We start from the raw sequence: 17,787 nt of genomic DNA, 5'->3' as shown, positions 1-17,787 counted from the left end.
GACTCTTAATCTCACAAAACAAACTGAGGGTTGCTGGGGGGAGGGGGTTTGGGAGAAGGGGGTGGGATTATGGACATTGGGGAGGGTATGTGCTTTGGTGAGTACTGTGAAGTGTGTAAACCTGGTGATTCACAGACTTGTACCCCTGGGGATAAAAATATATGTTTATAAAAAATAAAAAAAAAACCCAAAGGAAGAAATGTAACCATTACAGAAATCATTTTCTTTAAAATAAATAAATAAATAAATAAATAAAATAAAAAAGAGAAAATGAAAAAAAAAAAAATAAAGACAGTTAAATATCTTCCTCCAATACATCCAAGAAATGGACTTTTTCTAGCCATGATGAATTAAACTGATACCAGACCAGCCCTCCTTGGGTAACATCTATGAAACTAGACAAAATCTATGACTCTACTATTTTCAGGAGTGAAACCACCGGCAGTACTGGCATACCACATCTGCCCCAGCTTTCTGCCTGGGACACTTTCCCAAATGTATCACGGGGAAGTGAAGCCTAGGCCAAGCATGAAGGTCTTATGAATGAAAAAATCAGAGTTCTGGGCTAGCAGAGTGGCTAGAGTTTTTATGACAGGATACTGGAGAGCAGGCAACAATGCAGAAAGGGTGGCCCCAGAAATCTGCATGGGGTCTCCTTAGGCACTGTTGGCTGAGAGTACCAGGCTACACATAAGCAGGGTGAGACTCCATGAGACCTAGAACAATCACTGCTGCAGGCCTGAGAGCTGAACATATACCAGAAGCTGCACACTACTAGGAGACATCAGAATTCCAGTTCAGCCAGAGTGGAGACATTTCTGCACACCCTGGGCACTCAGGCTTTCAGTGGAAATGCCAAAATTCAACACTCTTTAAAAAAGACAACATAACTAAGATTTCCCATAGTGTGCCATCCACAAAGTCCAAATAATCAAAACTTACTAGGTATGAAGATAAGCAGGAAAGTGTGACCCATAATCGGGAGGGAGGGCTGGAAGCAGCCAATAGAAACAGATCACAAGAAGACTCCAATGTTGGAAACAACAGCCAAGAGCTTTAAAATAGCAACTATAAATATGTTCAAGCACTTAAAGGTAAAGTATCAAAAATGAAAATTACACTGTATAGGCTTAGAAACAGATTGAAAATTATAGAAGAGGGGTACCTGACTGGCTCAGTCAGTACAGCATGTGACTCTTGATCTAGGGGTTGTGAGTTCGAGCCTCACACTTGATACAGAGATTACACAAAAATAAAATTCTTTAAAAAAAAAAAAAATTAGGGGCGCCTGGGTGGCTCAGTGGGTTAAAGCCTCTGCCTTCAGCTCAGGTCATGATCCCAGGGTCCTGGGATCGAGTCCCACATCGGGCTCTCTGCTCGGCAGGGAGCCTGCTTCTCCATCTCTCTCTGCCTGCCTCTCTCCCTGCTTGTGATCTCTGTCAAATAAATAAATAAAATCTTAAAAAAAAAAAATTACAGGGGCACTTGAGTGGCTCAGTCAGTTAGGCATCCAACTCTTGATTTTAGCTTAGGTCACTGTCTCTGGGTCCTGGGATTGAGCCCCACATTGCCTCTGTGCTCGGTGGGGAATCTCCTTGACGATTCTCTCTCACTTTCCCTCTTTCCCTCTGCCCCTCCCCCTGCTCATGTTCTCTCTCTCTCTAATAAATAAATAAATGTTTTTTAAAAAATTTTTTTTTAATTACAGAAGGGCCAATGAGCCAGAAAACAAATCAACAGAAACTATCCACTCTGAAGAACACAGATTATTATCAAACAGTATAACATATGCAAATCCTTGGAACCCAAAAAGGAAAGAAGAGAAATGGAGCAAAAAAAAAATATTTGAAGAAATAAATAATGGTCCAAAATTTCTCAGGTTTGTTGAAAAACATCACGTATGGATCCCAAAAGTTCAGTGAACCACCAGCATGATAATTACAGAAATACCACATTAGTCACATCACACTTTCCAGAATTCAATATCCTGCAAAAATTACCTTCCAAAAATTAGTGTCAATTTTCAGAGAAGTAAAAGCTAAGAGAATTGTCACCAAAACTCACTAGAATCGCTGAAGAAGTTCTTCAGCCCAAAAGGAAATGATACCATCCTTTCTGATGGAGGCATAATACTCCACGGTATATATGGACCATATCTTCTTTATCCATTCTTCCATTGAAGGGCATCTTGGTTCTTTCCACAGTTTGGCGACTGGGGCCATTGCTGCTATGAACATCGGGGTACAGATGGCCCTTCTTTGCACTACACCTATATCTTTGGGGTAAATACCTACCCAGTGGTGCAATTGCAGATTCATAGGATAGCTCTATTTTTAATTTCTTAAGGAACCTCCATACTGTTTTCCAAAGTGGCTGTGCCAACCTGCATTCCCACCAACCTGCATATCCTCTCCAACACTTGCTGTTTACAAGTTTGTCTCATTGATTTTGGCTATTCTAACTAGTGTAAGGTGGTATCTCAATGTGGTTTTGATTTGAATCTCCCTCATGGCTAATGATGATGAATATTTTTTCATATGTCTGTTATCCATTTGTATGTCTTCTTTGGAGAATCCCATAACATTATTTTAAAATTTCTAAAATTAAGAAACCTACTGGGTACTTAATGAAAGCAAGGAAAAAAGTGTTCTCTATCATGCAACAAACATTTGCTTATAAAACTCAAAATCAGGGGGCGCCTGGGTGGCTCAGTGGGTTAAAGCCTCTGCCTTTGGCTCAGGTCATGATCCCAGGGTCCTGGGATCGGGCCCCGCATCGGGCTCTCTGCTCAGCAGGGAGCCTGCTTCCTCCTCTCCCTCTGCCTGCTTCTCTGCCTACCTGTGATCTCTATCTGTCAAATAAATAAATAAAATCTTAAAAAAAAAAAAAACAACTCAAAATCAGTGTATTAGGGGCGCCTGGGTGGCTCAGTGGGTTAAGCCGCTGGCTTCGGCTCGGGTCATGATCTCAGGGTCCTGGGATCGAGTCCCACATCGGGCTCTCTGCTCAGCGGGGAGCCTGCTTCCTCCTCTCTCTCTCTCTGCCTGCCTCTCTGCCTGCTTGTGATTTCTCTCTGTCAAATAAATAAATAAAATCTAAAAAAAAAAAAAAAAAAATCAGTGTATTAGTATATAACACATTATAATTAGAATATTTGTATTATATCTTGTACAGCACTACAGGCAAGCTAATATTAGTGAAGAAGAATTAATAATGTATATTGCACATTAAATATATCCAATTGAAATATTAAAACAAAAACACTTTATATAAATAAAACTACTGCAAAAAATTTTTTTAAATTTTAGAAAAAAAGGAAATGATGCCAGACAGAAACTCAAAACTATGTTACTGGTCTGGGGAAAGAAAGAAAAGTTAAAATTGGTAAGTAAATATAAAAGACTTTTTTCTATGTCTTAATCTCTTCAAAAGATAATCAAAAGATTAAAGCAAAACTAATCTCATATTATGAAGTTTATAAAGTATGCAGCACAAAGTCTGGGATGAAGTAATTAGAATTGGACTTCTTGCAAGTGCCTTAGGTAGAAAGGTATAATATATCTAAGTATACAGTGATAAATTAAAGATGCATGGTGTAACACCTAGAACAACCACTTGAAAAACAGAAAGAGGTACAGCTAAAAATGCAAGAGAAGAAAAGGCAGCATTAAAAAATATTCAACTTGCTCAATACAGCTAAGGAAACTATTACATAAAATACCTCTACAGCAAAACAGAAAACAATTCCCCCATGAAAGAAGTTGGCTTATGCAAAATACATTTTACCACAGAAACATTTCAAAATAGGACTATATTTAAAAATTTTTATTTAAAATATTTGAAAATATGACTATAATGTAAAGCCTTTGGATAAAGTGAGCTAAAATAAAACTTGAGGCTGGAGAGAAATCTAACCAGTTAATATGTGTACTTGTTTCAGAATAAAAAAAAAATCCACAACGCAGAAAGAAACACAGTAGTACACAGAGCCTGTTTCCCCAACTCTGAACTATAATCAGCTGAAGATCTGTCATTCTAAGAAAAGAAGTTTATAAATCAAGTATTCTTAAATTTGTACATACTAGAAATAAACTGCAAAGTCTGTTAATATAAAAATACATAAAACTAACTTCACTAAAAATTAATTAAAAGCCAAATTTTTAGCAATTCTGAATCACCTAATTTTAGTCTTCAGAGTAGGTAAAATTAACGTGACTCAAAATTCAAAACATAAAAAAATGTTATGTAATAAAAAGTCTCTGCCTCTTGCCCCCATTCTCCAACCACCAAAGAGGGAAAAACAAGTACCACTAAAATATAATCAAGAAGTATAACTCTCCCAGTTGTTTCCTGTGGAATCACAGACATGGTAAAACTTTTCCTAACACCAGAAATAACATTTTCTTTTTGAACTGGGATTATGTCAAATTTCACAAAACAGAAAACATCTGGATGACAAGAGATGTGAATGCAAAAAAGTAAATAAATAAATAAAATAAAATGGAATTTTAAAATAATGCATACCAAGGAATACTGTGAAGACAAAATAAGATGAAATAAAACTATCAGCTAAGGTTCTTCTATTCAGTCCTGACCAACACATGACAGGAAATCTGCAGCAATGGAACAAAAGACGAGGTTACAAGTTTCTGTGCCTAGTTCCCAAATTAGTCACTGAAGAATGGACAGCACAAACCATACTTAGAAACTAACTCCTGCTTATGCATCACATCATTCCTGAAGGCTGACACCAATAAAACAGAATGGGATTTGTGAAATTCAAATGAACATTCAAAAAATTTACAAAGAAAAACATAAACTTACCACCAGAGGCTTCCTCAAGTACTTTATATTTTCAAGACTGAACTGCCAATCCTCAATTATTAAGGGGCAAATTATTCAGCCAGGAGTAATTCTAGCTCTTATTTCTCCTTCACTACTTATTAATGCTTTCACCTGAGAAGTAAAAGAAGTTCAGCAAAACCACAACTGCCTGGAGGGTCCTTGGGCCACCATTTCTCTAAATTATCAGAAAACCGTAAATGGTTAGATTTTTAACCACTCCTGTGTTGCTAAGAGGAGAATATTAAGAGGCCACTGGCCTATTGGGCCATTACCTACGGCAAATATAAAAACCTACTCCTGACCTATGCCTCTGAATTCAAAAGAAGTTAGTAGGAGGGCATACAAAAGTGTTTTCTAAGGAATTCCTTATTCCAGCTTTATCTTTCACAATTAAACCCCAACACATTTTTTACACTTTTATGGGAAACACTAGAAGTAACTTAGAAATTGGTCCCTATGGCAAAAAGGGCAAAACAGTAATGTGGAAAAAGCCATATCACTGCCACCAAAAACTTATTTCTTGCTAGCAAAGACCACCTCTCCAAGAATATAATCATATTCCCAGCCTCCTTTGCAACTAGGCACGCAGAGGCAGATGAACCAAACTCAGCCAATAAGATATAAAGTCAAGTCTATTCAGATAATTTCTGGTAGAAATTATCTTCTCAGAGGAAAGAGGAGAAGAAGAGAGGGAAAGTTCGCATTAAAGATAAACTGCCCTTCCCTCCTCTTCCTCCACTAACACTATTGTATAAGATCATCATGCTTGGAATTGCAGAAGTCATACAGCAATAATGAGAAGAATCATAACCAACACACAGAAAAATAGACGGTACCAAGGAATACTGAACTTAGTGAAGGAAATTCTTAATATTACTTGAATAATTTATCTTTAAGGCTCATTGCATTTTTAACTCACCAGTTAACTCTTTAGGGGATAAGTCAGTCACAGACCATAATTCTGAATTGGTATTCTGAATTACTTAACATAATCACAATCCACGAAAGACAATTATCATATGATCTCTCTGATATGAGGAAGTTGAGATGCAATGTTGGGGGTTTGAGGGGTAGGAAAAGAATAAATGAAACAAGATGGGATCGGGAGGGAGACAAACCATAAAAGACTCTTAATCTCATAAAACAAACTGAGAGTTGGTAAGGGGGAGCAGTTATAGACATTGAGGAAGGTATGTGCTATGGTGAGTGCTGTGAAGTGTGTAAACCTGGCTATTCACAGACCTGTACCCCTGGGGCTAATAGATTATATGTTAATAAAAAAATAAAAATGTATAAAAAAATAATAATCACAATCCACATGCATTCACTGAGCATCTATTATGTCACTATACAAAAGAGCTTTTATATGCATTACTTTGTTTCAATTACCAAAATAATCCCATAAGATATTATAATTATTACCATTTTACAAATAAGAGACATGAGGCTCAGAGAAGTTTAAGTGACTTGTGGTGATTTAAGGTCAAAGTCACACAGTTAATAAGAGATTAAGACTAGGATCCATACCCCAGTTGCATGCCTCTTAAGCTAGCGCTCTGTTCAAGTCTATAAATCTATAAATCATTAAACAACTTCTGCAGTGGTTTGCAATAGCCATTCCAATCAAATCTTCATATTTTAGGAGCACATAAGGATCTATGAACAATGGCTTATGAGTTCATAAACCATTAAAGAGCAATAGGAAAAGGTATTGTTAAAACCCTTACTCTTTCAAGTAGGCATTGGTCTGTGATAAAAAGTTTTAGTAAACAGATTCTTTCAAACTGTATTTCCCTATTTCCTCCTCTGCCTAGTTTGTACCTCCTACTCTTAGTATCCCTGCTCCAGAACTGATCATAATGTAGAAGTATATATTTAAAATGTAAATTCATTTAGTCAGTTAAAATTCCATGTTGTCCTTTCATTTTAAAATCAGGTAATCTTTTTTTTTTCCTTTCATTCAAAGAAATGTTAAATGCAGTCCTATTTGATCTTTTTCCATGCAGTCCTATTTTTAAAAAGTTCTCCCCTCATGATTATATCATTTTAAGTTCTCATCTGAAAGAATACTGGGGCACCTGGGTGACTCAGTCAGCTAAGCATCCAACTCTTGATTTTGGTTCAGATCATGATCTCAGGGTTGTGAGATCAAGCCCTGAATCAGGCTCCATGCCCAGCTTAAGATTTTCCCTCTCCCGGAAACATATGAGACTCTTTATCATAGGAAACAAACTGAGGGTTGCTGGAGGGGAGGCGGGTAGGGGGATGTGGGGACTGGGTGAGGGCATGTAATGTAATGAGCACTGGGTATTATGTAAGACTGATTAATCACTGAATTCTACCTCTGTAACTTAAAAAAAAAAGTTCTCTTTCTCCCTCTCCCCCTCCCTCCTTCTAAAAAATAAATTTTAAAAATTTTTTTAAAAAGGAAGAACACTGAATTGAGAAGCAATTTACAATTTTAAAAGACCCAGGTCCAGTATCTGATTAGCTATTTCCAGTTTTCATCATATCAAAAACACTAATTCCAAGACACATTATATTCCACTAAGAAAAAATGCTGCCAACTAAATTGATACAATACCCTACCACTTACAATTTTTATTTACACTTATTGAAAGAGTGCTTTTAAACTTATTTAGTCAGATTTTTTAGGATATATTACTCTTGTGCATAATTTTAAAAAGATAAACTGATGCATAAACTGGTCACAATCAGGAGTCAAGCTCTTCTGAACCACTGTTCTGAATCAATCATTGATACCTATATTTTTCCACACAATATCATCCTCTGCACCATCAAAAGCCCAGCTGACCCAACATTTGTATTCCAACCATTAACTCTGGGATTTTCTTTCAAGTCTGCCAATAGGTATTCAAGTTCTATGCGTGAAGAGACACTGACAACTACATCAAAGCCAAAACCAACTCTGGATGTATCTGGATTTCAGAAGAATGTAAAAACAAAAACAAAAAAACTGTGCTTCTTAGAATTAATGAAACCTAAAAACCTCCACTGTTACCTTGAATAAGACAACATCCCTCTTCCTAGGCTCTAATTTCCACTAACAATAGCAGCTACCAATGCTGAAGATCTACCATGCTCAGCATTTCATGTATCTCATTTAACTTTTACAAAAAAAGCAAAAAAGGTAGGTACCAACCTTATTTTACATATATGAAATATGAGGCTCACAGAACCTTAGTAACTTGTCCAAGATTACCCTACTAATAAGCGGCAGAGTTGGGTTTCAATCTCTGGTCTACCTTCAAAGTCCTTATCCTTTCTACTGCTTCAGTAACTCAAAATTTAATGCGTATCTGAATCACTTCAGGTGATTCTTACAGAGTGGGAAAAATTTAGCAAATACTGTATATATTTGCAAATCAAATAACTTACATATATAGACATACATATACATATACATATAGAACTCTTATAATGCAATAAGACAAATAACCCAATTTAAAAATGGGCAAAAGATCTGAACAGACATTTCTCCAAAGAAGATATACAAATGGCTAATAAACACATGACAAAATGCTCAATATCACAGACTATTAGAGAAATGCAAATAAAAGCCACAACAATACCACTTCACACCCTTTAGGATGGCTAAAACCAAAAGACAGACAATAATAAGCATCAGCAATGATGTAGAAAAACTGGAACCTTCATAACATGACTGCTAGTGGGAATATAAAATGGTGGAGCCACTTTGGAAATCAGTTTGAAAGTTCCTCAAAAAGTTAAACAGAGTTACCATATTACCCAGCAATTCCACTACCAGATTCATACTCAAGATAAATGAAAACGTAAGTCCACACAAAAATTTGTACATGAATGCTCAAGGGAACATTATTCCTAACAGCCAAAAAATTATCAACTGATAAGCAGGTTATTAAATGTGCTGGTACATCCATCCAACAAAGTATTATTCAGCAATAAAGAGGAATGAAGTACTGATGCTGTAACACGGATGAACCTTGAAAATATTATGCTAAGTAAAACCAGTCACAGAAGACCACACACTGTATTATTTCATTTTTACAGAGTCCACTTCTATAGAAAAGGAAAGTAATTGCTTAAGGCTAGAGAAAATTATGGAAGTGATTGCTAATCAGTACAGAGTTTCTTTTTGGGGAAGCAAAATGTTCTCAGGTTTAAGTGTTGATAGTCATACAATCCCATGAATATATTAAAAACTTTAAATAGGTTAATTGCATGGTATATGAATTATATATCAATACAATATAACTTTTTTAAAAAACAGTCTAGACCAGATTACTTCTAAGGTTCCCTTCTAGACATAACAGTCTCTGAGACAATGAAAAAATTCTCAGAGCATCCATAAATAGTCAAGAATCCAATCCCCGGTGAGTCCCACAAACTTACAGTTTATAGAAGGTAACATATAGTACAGTAATTCCTCACTTGAGGTCACTAGACCTCCAGGTTTCTACAAAGAAAAGACAGGTGCTTTTTAAGCTTGTTTCCATTTTTCAGAACATCTGTGAGAAACCATACACTCAGCCTTCTCTGAGGTAAAGTTTCAAGTATCTTTGCCTTTGTCTGGACTCATGTCAGTAGTTTTAAAATACTGATTCAAAGCTGATTGACAGCCTGATGTATGAAAAATTAAAAGAAAGAAAAATTATTAGTTAAAATGTACTATTTGATAGGCAAAATGTTTCAAGAAATGGGACTTATGATGATTTCCTTGATTAAAAGCTTGGATAATACAGAGAGATGGGATAATGCACTAGACTAGAAATTAGAGAAATAGCATTTTTTTCTCAGTATGATTCACTTCATCTCACTGTGCCTCAGTTTCCATTTTCATTGACAAACATGACAGTGTTCAACTGACTCTAAAATTCTATGGTTTTTCCAAATTATATAATGACCTAAAAATGTCTGCTAAGAAGGTAGTTCTTTATACTCAAGATCCCTGCAAAGAACTTTCTTTATTGACTCTACTTAGTACATCATAAGAATAAACAATATGAAATATATAATATTAATAAATAATATATAAGCTGTAGTATTTAGAAATTTACACATGGTTTTAGAAAGCAAAGAGAGAAAAAATAATAATAAAAAACTAAAAAGAAAGTAAAGTTTCCTTGTCTATTGCTGACAACAAAAGTCAACAGGAAACACTTCAGTATAAAATCTCCCTAAAGCATGGAATGTCCCTGATTAACAAAAAATGAGTTATCTTTCATTCTCATATTTTACTCCCAACACACCAGCTTCCAAATACATCTCTGGAAAAAATGAACTGAAGCAGGGGAGGAGAGCAAAGGAAAAATACTGTATCATAACTGGTTTCCTCCCTTCAAAATTCCAGAAGATGAGAAGGGGGGAAGGAAGTGGAAACCAGCCATAACCCAGCATGAAATTGTCTATTTACAGCTTAATACACTACATCTCCTATTACATCTCCTACTTACAGCTTAATAATTATTGTGGTCTTTTAATTTTTCGCTCTTTTTAAAGTAATAAAAAATTTTTCTCTGCCTACTAGTAATTTCTTTATATTAAGAAAAGCTATTTGTACTTTTTTTGAGTGAATTCACACTAACTTAAATTGAGCATAATACTGGTTGAGGCATCGGTGAGAAAGACTACTATTTGTGGGGAGGAAGGGGATGGGACTCTCAAATAAAGAAAAGCAAAGGCACCTGGCTGGTTCAGTCCGTAGAGCACGCAACTCTTGATTTCCAGGTTTTGATTCAAGTACCACACTGCGGGTATAAAGTACTTTAAAAAAAGGTGGGGGGGGGGGTGGAGACAACAAGCAAGATCTTTTACAAGATAATACATATAAAAACTTCAAGTTCAGAAATTGCTAATGAATTTTTTTTTAAGATTTTATTTATTTATTTGATAGATAGGGATCACATGTAGGCACAGAGGCGGGCAGATAGAGAGAGAAGAAGAAGCAGGCTCCCACTGAGCAGAGAGCCCGATATGGGGTTCAATCCCAGGACCCTGGGATCATGACCTGAGCTGAAGGCAGAGCCTTCAACCCACTGAGCCACCCAGGAGGCCCTTGCTAATGAATTTTTAAATGTCATTCTACTTGCTAGGACAGACCAGAAAAGCCAAACTACCCCCTTTCTCAAGCAACTAAAGTTATTATGAATAACAAGTGTATGCAATTTTCAACTTCCAATTCAATATTATCATTGAAAAAAAAAATCAGAAACATAAATTCACCTATTAGGAGGTAATACGGTATTCTGATCACAACTATATAGGAGTGAAGGAATTCACTGAAATAACTTAATATAGGGGCGCCTGAATGGGTCAATGGGTTACAGCCTCTGCCTTCCACTCTGGTCATGGTCCTGGTGTCCTGGGATCAAGCCCCACATCGGGCTCTCTGCTCGGCCAGGAACCTGCTTCCTCCTCTCTCTCTCTGCCTGCCTCTCTGCCTACTTGTGATCTCTGTCTGTCAAAGAAATAAATAAAATCTTAAAAAAAAAAAAAAAGAATTTAATATAAAAGAAGAACGTATATCATTTGAATAAAGAATCTACTAATTCTTGGAACACCAACAATCTATGTATTTATATATTATATGTAAATATATATACTCAACATCAAATAGTACAGTATGTTTTCAAGTGCCCACATGAATCAAAGTATAACACAAGCCCAAAAGACAATGCGCTAGCACAAACAGAACAATAAAACACTTCACCTAAAAACAAGTAAGGTACACTTAAATATAACCAGTTACATTCACTAAACAATTTTGCCAGCCTAAACAAAGGGTACAGACACAAAACTGAATTAAGACTTACCCCCTGACTTCAAGGAATTCACCTGAGGGGCGAAGCCAAAAGCGTGTGCAAAATCAAAATCCTCTGAGATCACAGAGATCAACAAACTTGCAAACTTAGTGGCAACCAGAATTTGCCAAGTGAAAAAGTGGGAGGAAGGGTATTAACGGGCAAAGAGAACGGTGTATTTAAAGGAATGAATGTACAGAGCACAATTAGATAACCAGAAGTCCTGAGTGGCCAAGGCAAGGCGAATAAGAAGGAAGGATGAATAAGCATGAAATGGCAGTTATTACAACAGGAAAGGAAGCTTGTGGCTAGGTTACAGAGCGTTATATATACTACAACAAGGTGTGTAGTCTTTATCTAGGAGGACACAGAGAACACAGGACATAATAAACAATGTTTTTAGAAAGCTAACTGGTGGGGCGCCTGGGTGGCTCCATCGGTTAAGCGTCTGCCTTCAGCTCAGGTAATGATCTCAGGGTCCTGAGATTGAGCCCATGTCAGACTCCCTGCTCAGCAGGTAGTCTGCTTATCCCTCTCCCTCTGCTACTTCCCCCTGCTCCTGCATGTGCACACTCTCTCTCAAATAAATAAAATCTTAAAAAAAGAAAATGAAAGGAAAGAAAGCTAACTGGTGACAATGTGGAAGACAGACTTTAAAAAAGAGATTGAGGGGTAGAAGATATGAGAACACTACTGCAATAATTGGGATATTCTTGCAATAAGGCAAGTGAAATGTGATGGGATCAGCAATACTACAAACAAATAAATAACAGGAGCAGAACAACCTATATCAATTTAGCAGTGATCATGTGTCCCCATACCTGACCATAAGCTCTGGTACTAAGGTATAGGCATAGGCAGTAAGGGAAAAAAAGAAAAGAATGTAAACAATAAGTCTTTAGAAGATATAATCACAGGGTTTAATGACCACTGACCTTCCATACCCAGAGAAGCCTCACTTACTAATTTGGCCTTACAAAACTGCTTCCAAAAATTTATTACTTTCTTCATCTAGAGAGTGCTACTACAGTACCGTATTTCACTTAATAGATGTTTAAAACTTAATTTTTTTTTTTTTTAAGATTTTATTTATTTATCTGACAGGGGTCACAAGTAGGCAGAGAGGCAGGCAGACGTGGCGGGGGTGCGGGGAGAAGCAGGCTCCCCCCTGAGCAGAGAGCTAGATGCGGGGCTTGATCCCAGAACCCTGAGGTCATGACCTGAGCCAAAGAGAGAGGCTTAACCCACTGAGCCACCCAGGCGCCCCTAAAACTTATTTTTTTTTTAAGATTTTATTTTTATTTATTTAACAGAGATCACAAGCAGACAGAGAGGCAGGCAGAGAGAGAGAGAAGGGGAAGCACACTCCCTGCTGAGCAGAGACCCCAATGCGGGGCTCGATCTCGGGACCCTGGGATCATGACCAAAGCTGAAGGCAGAGGCTTAACCCACTGAGCCACCCAGGTGCCCCTAAAACTTAATTTTTAACCTTACGAAGAGCTTCAGGTATTTTGCACAGGAATTATTTAAGTCTAAAAATTCCCCTGTGGCCACATGAAAAACAAAAGGAAACTAATGCAGAATTAAAATAGAATACTTCCCAGTGAGAAAACAATGATCTTAGTATATTCAAGTTTGGATAAGCCTACATTTATATGCCCTAGTTAGAAACCCTGAACAGACAGGAGAAATAGTTATAAGTAGTACCTAAATTAAATATGGGGCAGGAAAAATGGAGCTCTTTAAACTAAAATGTTTGGGCTCCAAACAATTCAACTATCCAAACACAAAATTTTATTATAACAACACACAGATCATATTATTCATGAAGTCAACATGAGGTCATGCACCACAGGAGAAATAGGCAACAGATAAAGCTTATAGACCCAATGCCAATTTGATAAATGTGTTACTAAAGGGAAATAAGAATTGTAGCCACTCTGTTTCAACATGCAACTTATCTTCTATCCTTTATAAAAATATATTTGTTGAGCTGTCAATTTGTATTACAGGATTGTTAAAACAGTGGTGTTTCTTTCAGTAAAATGAGTCATGCTTCCCTCTATAAAGATACTGATTTTCACAATGCTGGCAAGATGGCTTATTTATTTAGAATTGTCTTAATTACGAATACAGGTAACTTTAATGACAAAATATGATAAACATATTTCCCACTAAATTTAATGTTCAAAGACAGAATTGTATTTGTCATGTTCTGACAAATAGTGTCAGCATACAATAGTCTGAGGTTGACAGGCTCACCCCCAGATATTAACTATTAACCAAAGGTGTCAGTTTAAAAATCTCTGTGAAATCATTAAGGTCAGTAAATGTTACAATTCAGTGGAAAGATTATTTAAATAAGAATTTTTACTTTAATAATTATAATTTAATAATTTTTAAGAGCCTTATTTTTTCATGATAGTATGTGTAGATTATAGGTTCCACCACTAAAGGAAAAAAAAAAGTTTGTATTGCATTAGTTCCAGTTATAATTCCTAGCTGAGTCAAAGCTCTAACAGCATTAAAGCAGGAAATCCAAAAGGAAATTCCATCATCAGTTCCTGGGGCTTGGTAACTCAATGGTTCTTTGAAACAAAGATATAAAAGTTCTTATACTATTTATTATAACCTTACCTCATATCTTCAAGTAAATCACATTCTGCTTGATGTTTGGCTTGAAGTTTTGTCATCTGCTCAACTTGAGTGTTTTTCAGTTCTTGTGTAACTTTCACCTAAAATATACCATATATTATGAAGGCCTTAACTGCAATTTTAAAAACAAAGTCATTACTTAAGCAAAATACTTAATTGCTGTCAGAATATATACCTCTTGCTCATTTCTCCCCTACAGAATTTATACCTCTTGCTCGTTTCTACTGTAAAGGCCATAAATCCATTACTAGTTACCTAATTTTGTTTCCTGAGGACACAATGAGAAATCTAGCCAAATATCCTGAAAGAGCGTAAATGAAAGTAAAAGAGTATAAAAATTACAGATTAAAGAAATGCAAAATAAACACCAGTCATTCCTTTTCATGCACAAGCTTAATACATATGTAGTAGTCTTCTTAGAGGTTTTTTTTTTATTTCTTCCAAAAAAGATTCAAAGATCTCAACCACCAGGAGAGATGAGCTGAGTATAGATGGCAGACGTGAGTATAGGAATGTCTAATATATAATGGCCAAAATTTACACAATCATGAAATTATATGCATAAATTGACTACATAAATCATCCCATAATGGCTGCAAGAAAGCACAGTCTCAGGATGCCAGCTCGCTGACAGCGCATCAAATCACAATCTCTTTCTCACAAAGGAGAAAGCAAAAGTGACCTTCCAGCATATGCAGTGCTTTTAAGCCACCCCAGCAAGCCGGTCCCCGTGGCGGCTCCACTTCAAACAGAACAGCAAATGCAAGCTGTCCAGTGCCTCGCCAGCCAGGCCCGGACCCCAGGGTTCCAGGTTTCAGTGGGCCTGGAATCCCTGCCGCCGCCGCGGAGAGGGGCTAAGCGGGAGGGGTGGAGGTACATGTGTGAAAGAAAAAAGAGTCACTTAACTGGAGAAACACGGATTAAGAAAGAGAAAAAGAAGAAGCAGACGCGAGCGAGTTAGGCATTCAGCAAATGTTTGCCCACGAGGGGAGGACAGAACAGCATTCTCCACCCAATGCCCAGGGTAGACACTCAGTAACCATCTGCAGAATTAAAAAGACAAGGACACAGCCTCAGCCCTTGAGAACGCTGGGGAAGAGGGCAGCGAAACAGTTCTCGAAGGGCGCAGCGGGGGGAGCCGCTGACACGCCGAGAGCACCCGTCACTCCCACCCCAAGCCCAGATCGCGGTGCACACGCCACGCACCGCCCGGCTCTCGCTCTCCGGGGACAGCACCAGCCTCCTGGCCCCCTAGCTGGAGGGGCGGGGCAGGACTAGTGGTGTGGGGGAAAGGCTTAATTTCTTGTTTTCCCCTGGGGTGGGGGGCGGTGACTAGTCTAACTTCTTTTCGGCCGCCCCGTGGGAAAGGCAGGCCGAACCTTACCGCTAGGCTGGAAACAAATTCCCTGAAAATGATCAAATGGGCAAGGGTGGCGACAAGCAGCCGGAGGGCTCAAACCTGGCGCAGACTAAACAATCACACAAGCACAGGCTCAGAAGCTGCAGGGGCTCCCCGCCTCCCCTCGGTGCAGCCCCGAGAATGCACTTTGCAGCGAGCAGCACTGCCATGCGCGCGCACACATACAAATGCACACCCGAAACTCCTGTGAAATGTATGGGGGTCTCCCGTGCGATGGAAGGAACGAGCCTCGGCAGCCCCTTCGTCGTAAAGACACCTCATCCGCGTGGCCCCCGACTGAAGCCAGCGGCAACTCGGTGACAAGCCCGAGACGACGGCGGTCACGGCCCCTTGCGGAAAGGGGGAGGGGGCGCCCCAGCAGCGTCCCTTGTACATATCCCTCCCAAACCGCAAAAGCCCCCCAACTGCACCCTCACCTTCCTCGGCGGCGGCTGCATGATGCTTAAGGGACATCAATCCTCCCCCCGACGGCGGCGTCAGCTCGGACGAGGAGATGGGGGGCCGTGAGGAGGGGAGGCCCGGCAAGCGTGTGTATGTGTGTGTGCGTGTGCAAGGAGAGCCTGAGAACGAGGACTCGCCCGGCAGGGAGCAAGGCAAGGCCGGCAGGCGGCTGGAGGACTCAGGTCGGACCGCGAGTGTGAAGAGAAGGAGGAGGAGCGCCGGGAAGGCCTGGGGCTCCGGCGGCCCGGGGGGTGTGTGAGGGAAGGAGGCGGAGACCGCGAGGGGGCGGGGGCCCAGGAGCTGGGGCGCAGGGTCTCCGAGCTCGCCGAAAGGCTTTCGAGCAGCAGCGTTGTCCCGTTCCCCGCCCGCCCGCGCCGCAGCTCCTCGCAGACGCGGCCTCCCGCCCCCACTCAAGCAGCCCAGCCCTCGCTGGGCCCAACGCCCCCGCCCGGCCCGGGAAGGTGGAAGGCGGTGCCGCGCTCTCGGCTTCGGCTCCTCCACTCCGGCCGCGGGAATTTCCGGCCCCACCGTGTGGCGCAGCGCCCCGCTCCGGCAGCAGAGGGGACAACACAGTCCAAAGCGGGGTTCCAGGGGCTGGGCCACGCTGGAGGGAGGGAGCGTGGCCGCGGCGCGGGGCTTCGGATCTCGGCGTGGGGGAACTAACGGATCGATCGGCGAATAGGAGAGGTAGAAACGCTAGAGGAGCGCGAAAATCCCCCCGTTGTCTCCGAGAGTGGCACGTTCCAAACGCCTCCAGTCCTCCCTCCCCCACACCCAGAGCCAGACGGGGGCTTCACGCGCGCCTTCCCGCCAGGCGACCGGGCGCGCGCCTCCGATCGGGGCCGCGCACGTGGGCGGTAGAGGGCTCTGCGCCGACGCACGCGCACAAGCCGCCCCCGCCTCCTGCCGGCTTTTGGGCTGCAGTGCTTTTGTGTGTGTCTGTGTGTTGGGGTGAGGGGACGACATTCAGAGTGAAGTTTTTACTGTACGCGAAGGGTAGCATGCCTGTGACAGCAGGAGAGTTCCACTTCTTTCCGGTCTTCCAATACCTTCTCTGGCGAGCGAATGCGCTGGCCAGATAGCCAAGCGTGAGGGGGCGAGCATCGACAAGTTCTTCCTCAGCGGGCCACAGGTGCCCACTGCTGCGGTGCCGGGCAGGGGGAATATCTCGTGGCCTCGCAGAGAAGAAAACGGCTCTCTGCTACAGGGCATTCTCGTCAAAGAGCTCGGATTCTGTGCTGGAGGGGAACCGTGAGGTCCTTAAGATCAGAATCCCCAATTCACAGATGGAGAGGCTAGTGCCCATAGGAGATATTTTTCACACAGCAAGACTAGACTCTGCGTCACGAAGGGTTCTGTGGGTCATAAAACAAAACAAAACAAAACAAAAAACATGTGCAGATGATAACCATGAAGAAAAGTAGAGGAGGCAGCAAGGGCAACAGAGGAAGCTCTTGTCTGGGAGTCAGGACTTCTGGGTGTCAGTCCGCTCTGTGCCTCTGACTGAGATCTGCCTTCCTCTGTCACTGGGGCTGTTCATCCGGGCAGCCCCCTCCACCTACGTTCCCGCCCTGTTCAGACACGGGTTTCAGCCTCCCTTGGGGGTCCTTAGAAAAACGAAAA

General features: G+C 40.4%; 1 protein-coding gene across 2 annotated transcripts in view; it reads right to left on the bottom strand.

The window, feature by feature from the left end:
• FCHSD2 (FCH and double SH3 domains 2) overlaps nucleotides 1-16,313 on the bottom strand; it is a 288,812-nt gene extending 272,499 nt beyond the window's left edge. For both annotated transcript variants that reach the window (XM_059133356.1, XM_059133365.1), the window contains exons 1-2: nucleotides 16,140-16,313; nucleotides 14,286-14,383 (exon numbers count right to left, since the gene is read on the bottom strand). In XM_059133356.1, the coding sequence (XP_058989339.1) occupies nucleotides 14,286-14,383; nucleotides 16,140-16,160 (119 nt within the window). In that variant the 5' untranslated portion in view covers nucleotides 16,161-16,313. The remainder of the gene's footprint in view (nucleotides 1-14,285; nucleotides 14,384-16,139) is intronic.
• Nucleotides 16,314-17,787: the final 1,474 nt, after the last annotated feature.

This window comes from Mustela lutreola, chromosome 1 (genome assembly GCF_030435805.1).
Source record: "Mustela lutreola isolate mMusLut2 chromosome 1, mMusLut2.pri, whole genome shotgun sequence".
NCBI lineage: Eukaryota > Metazoa > Chordata > Mammalia > Carnivora > Mustelidae > Mustela > Mustela lutreola.
This window is presented reverse-complemented; position numbering and strand designations above follow the sequence as displayed.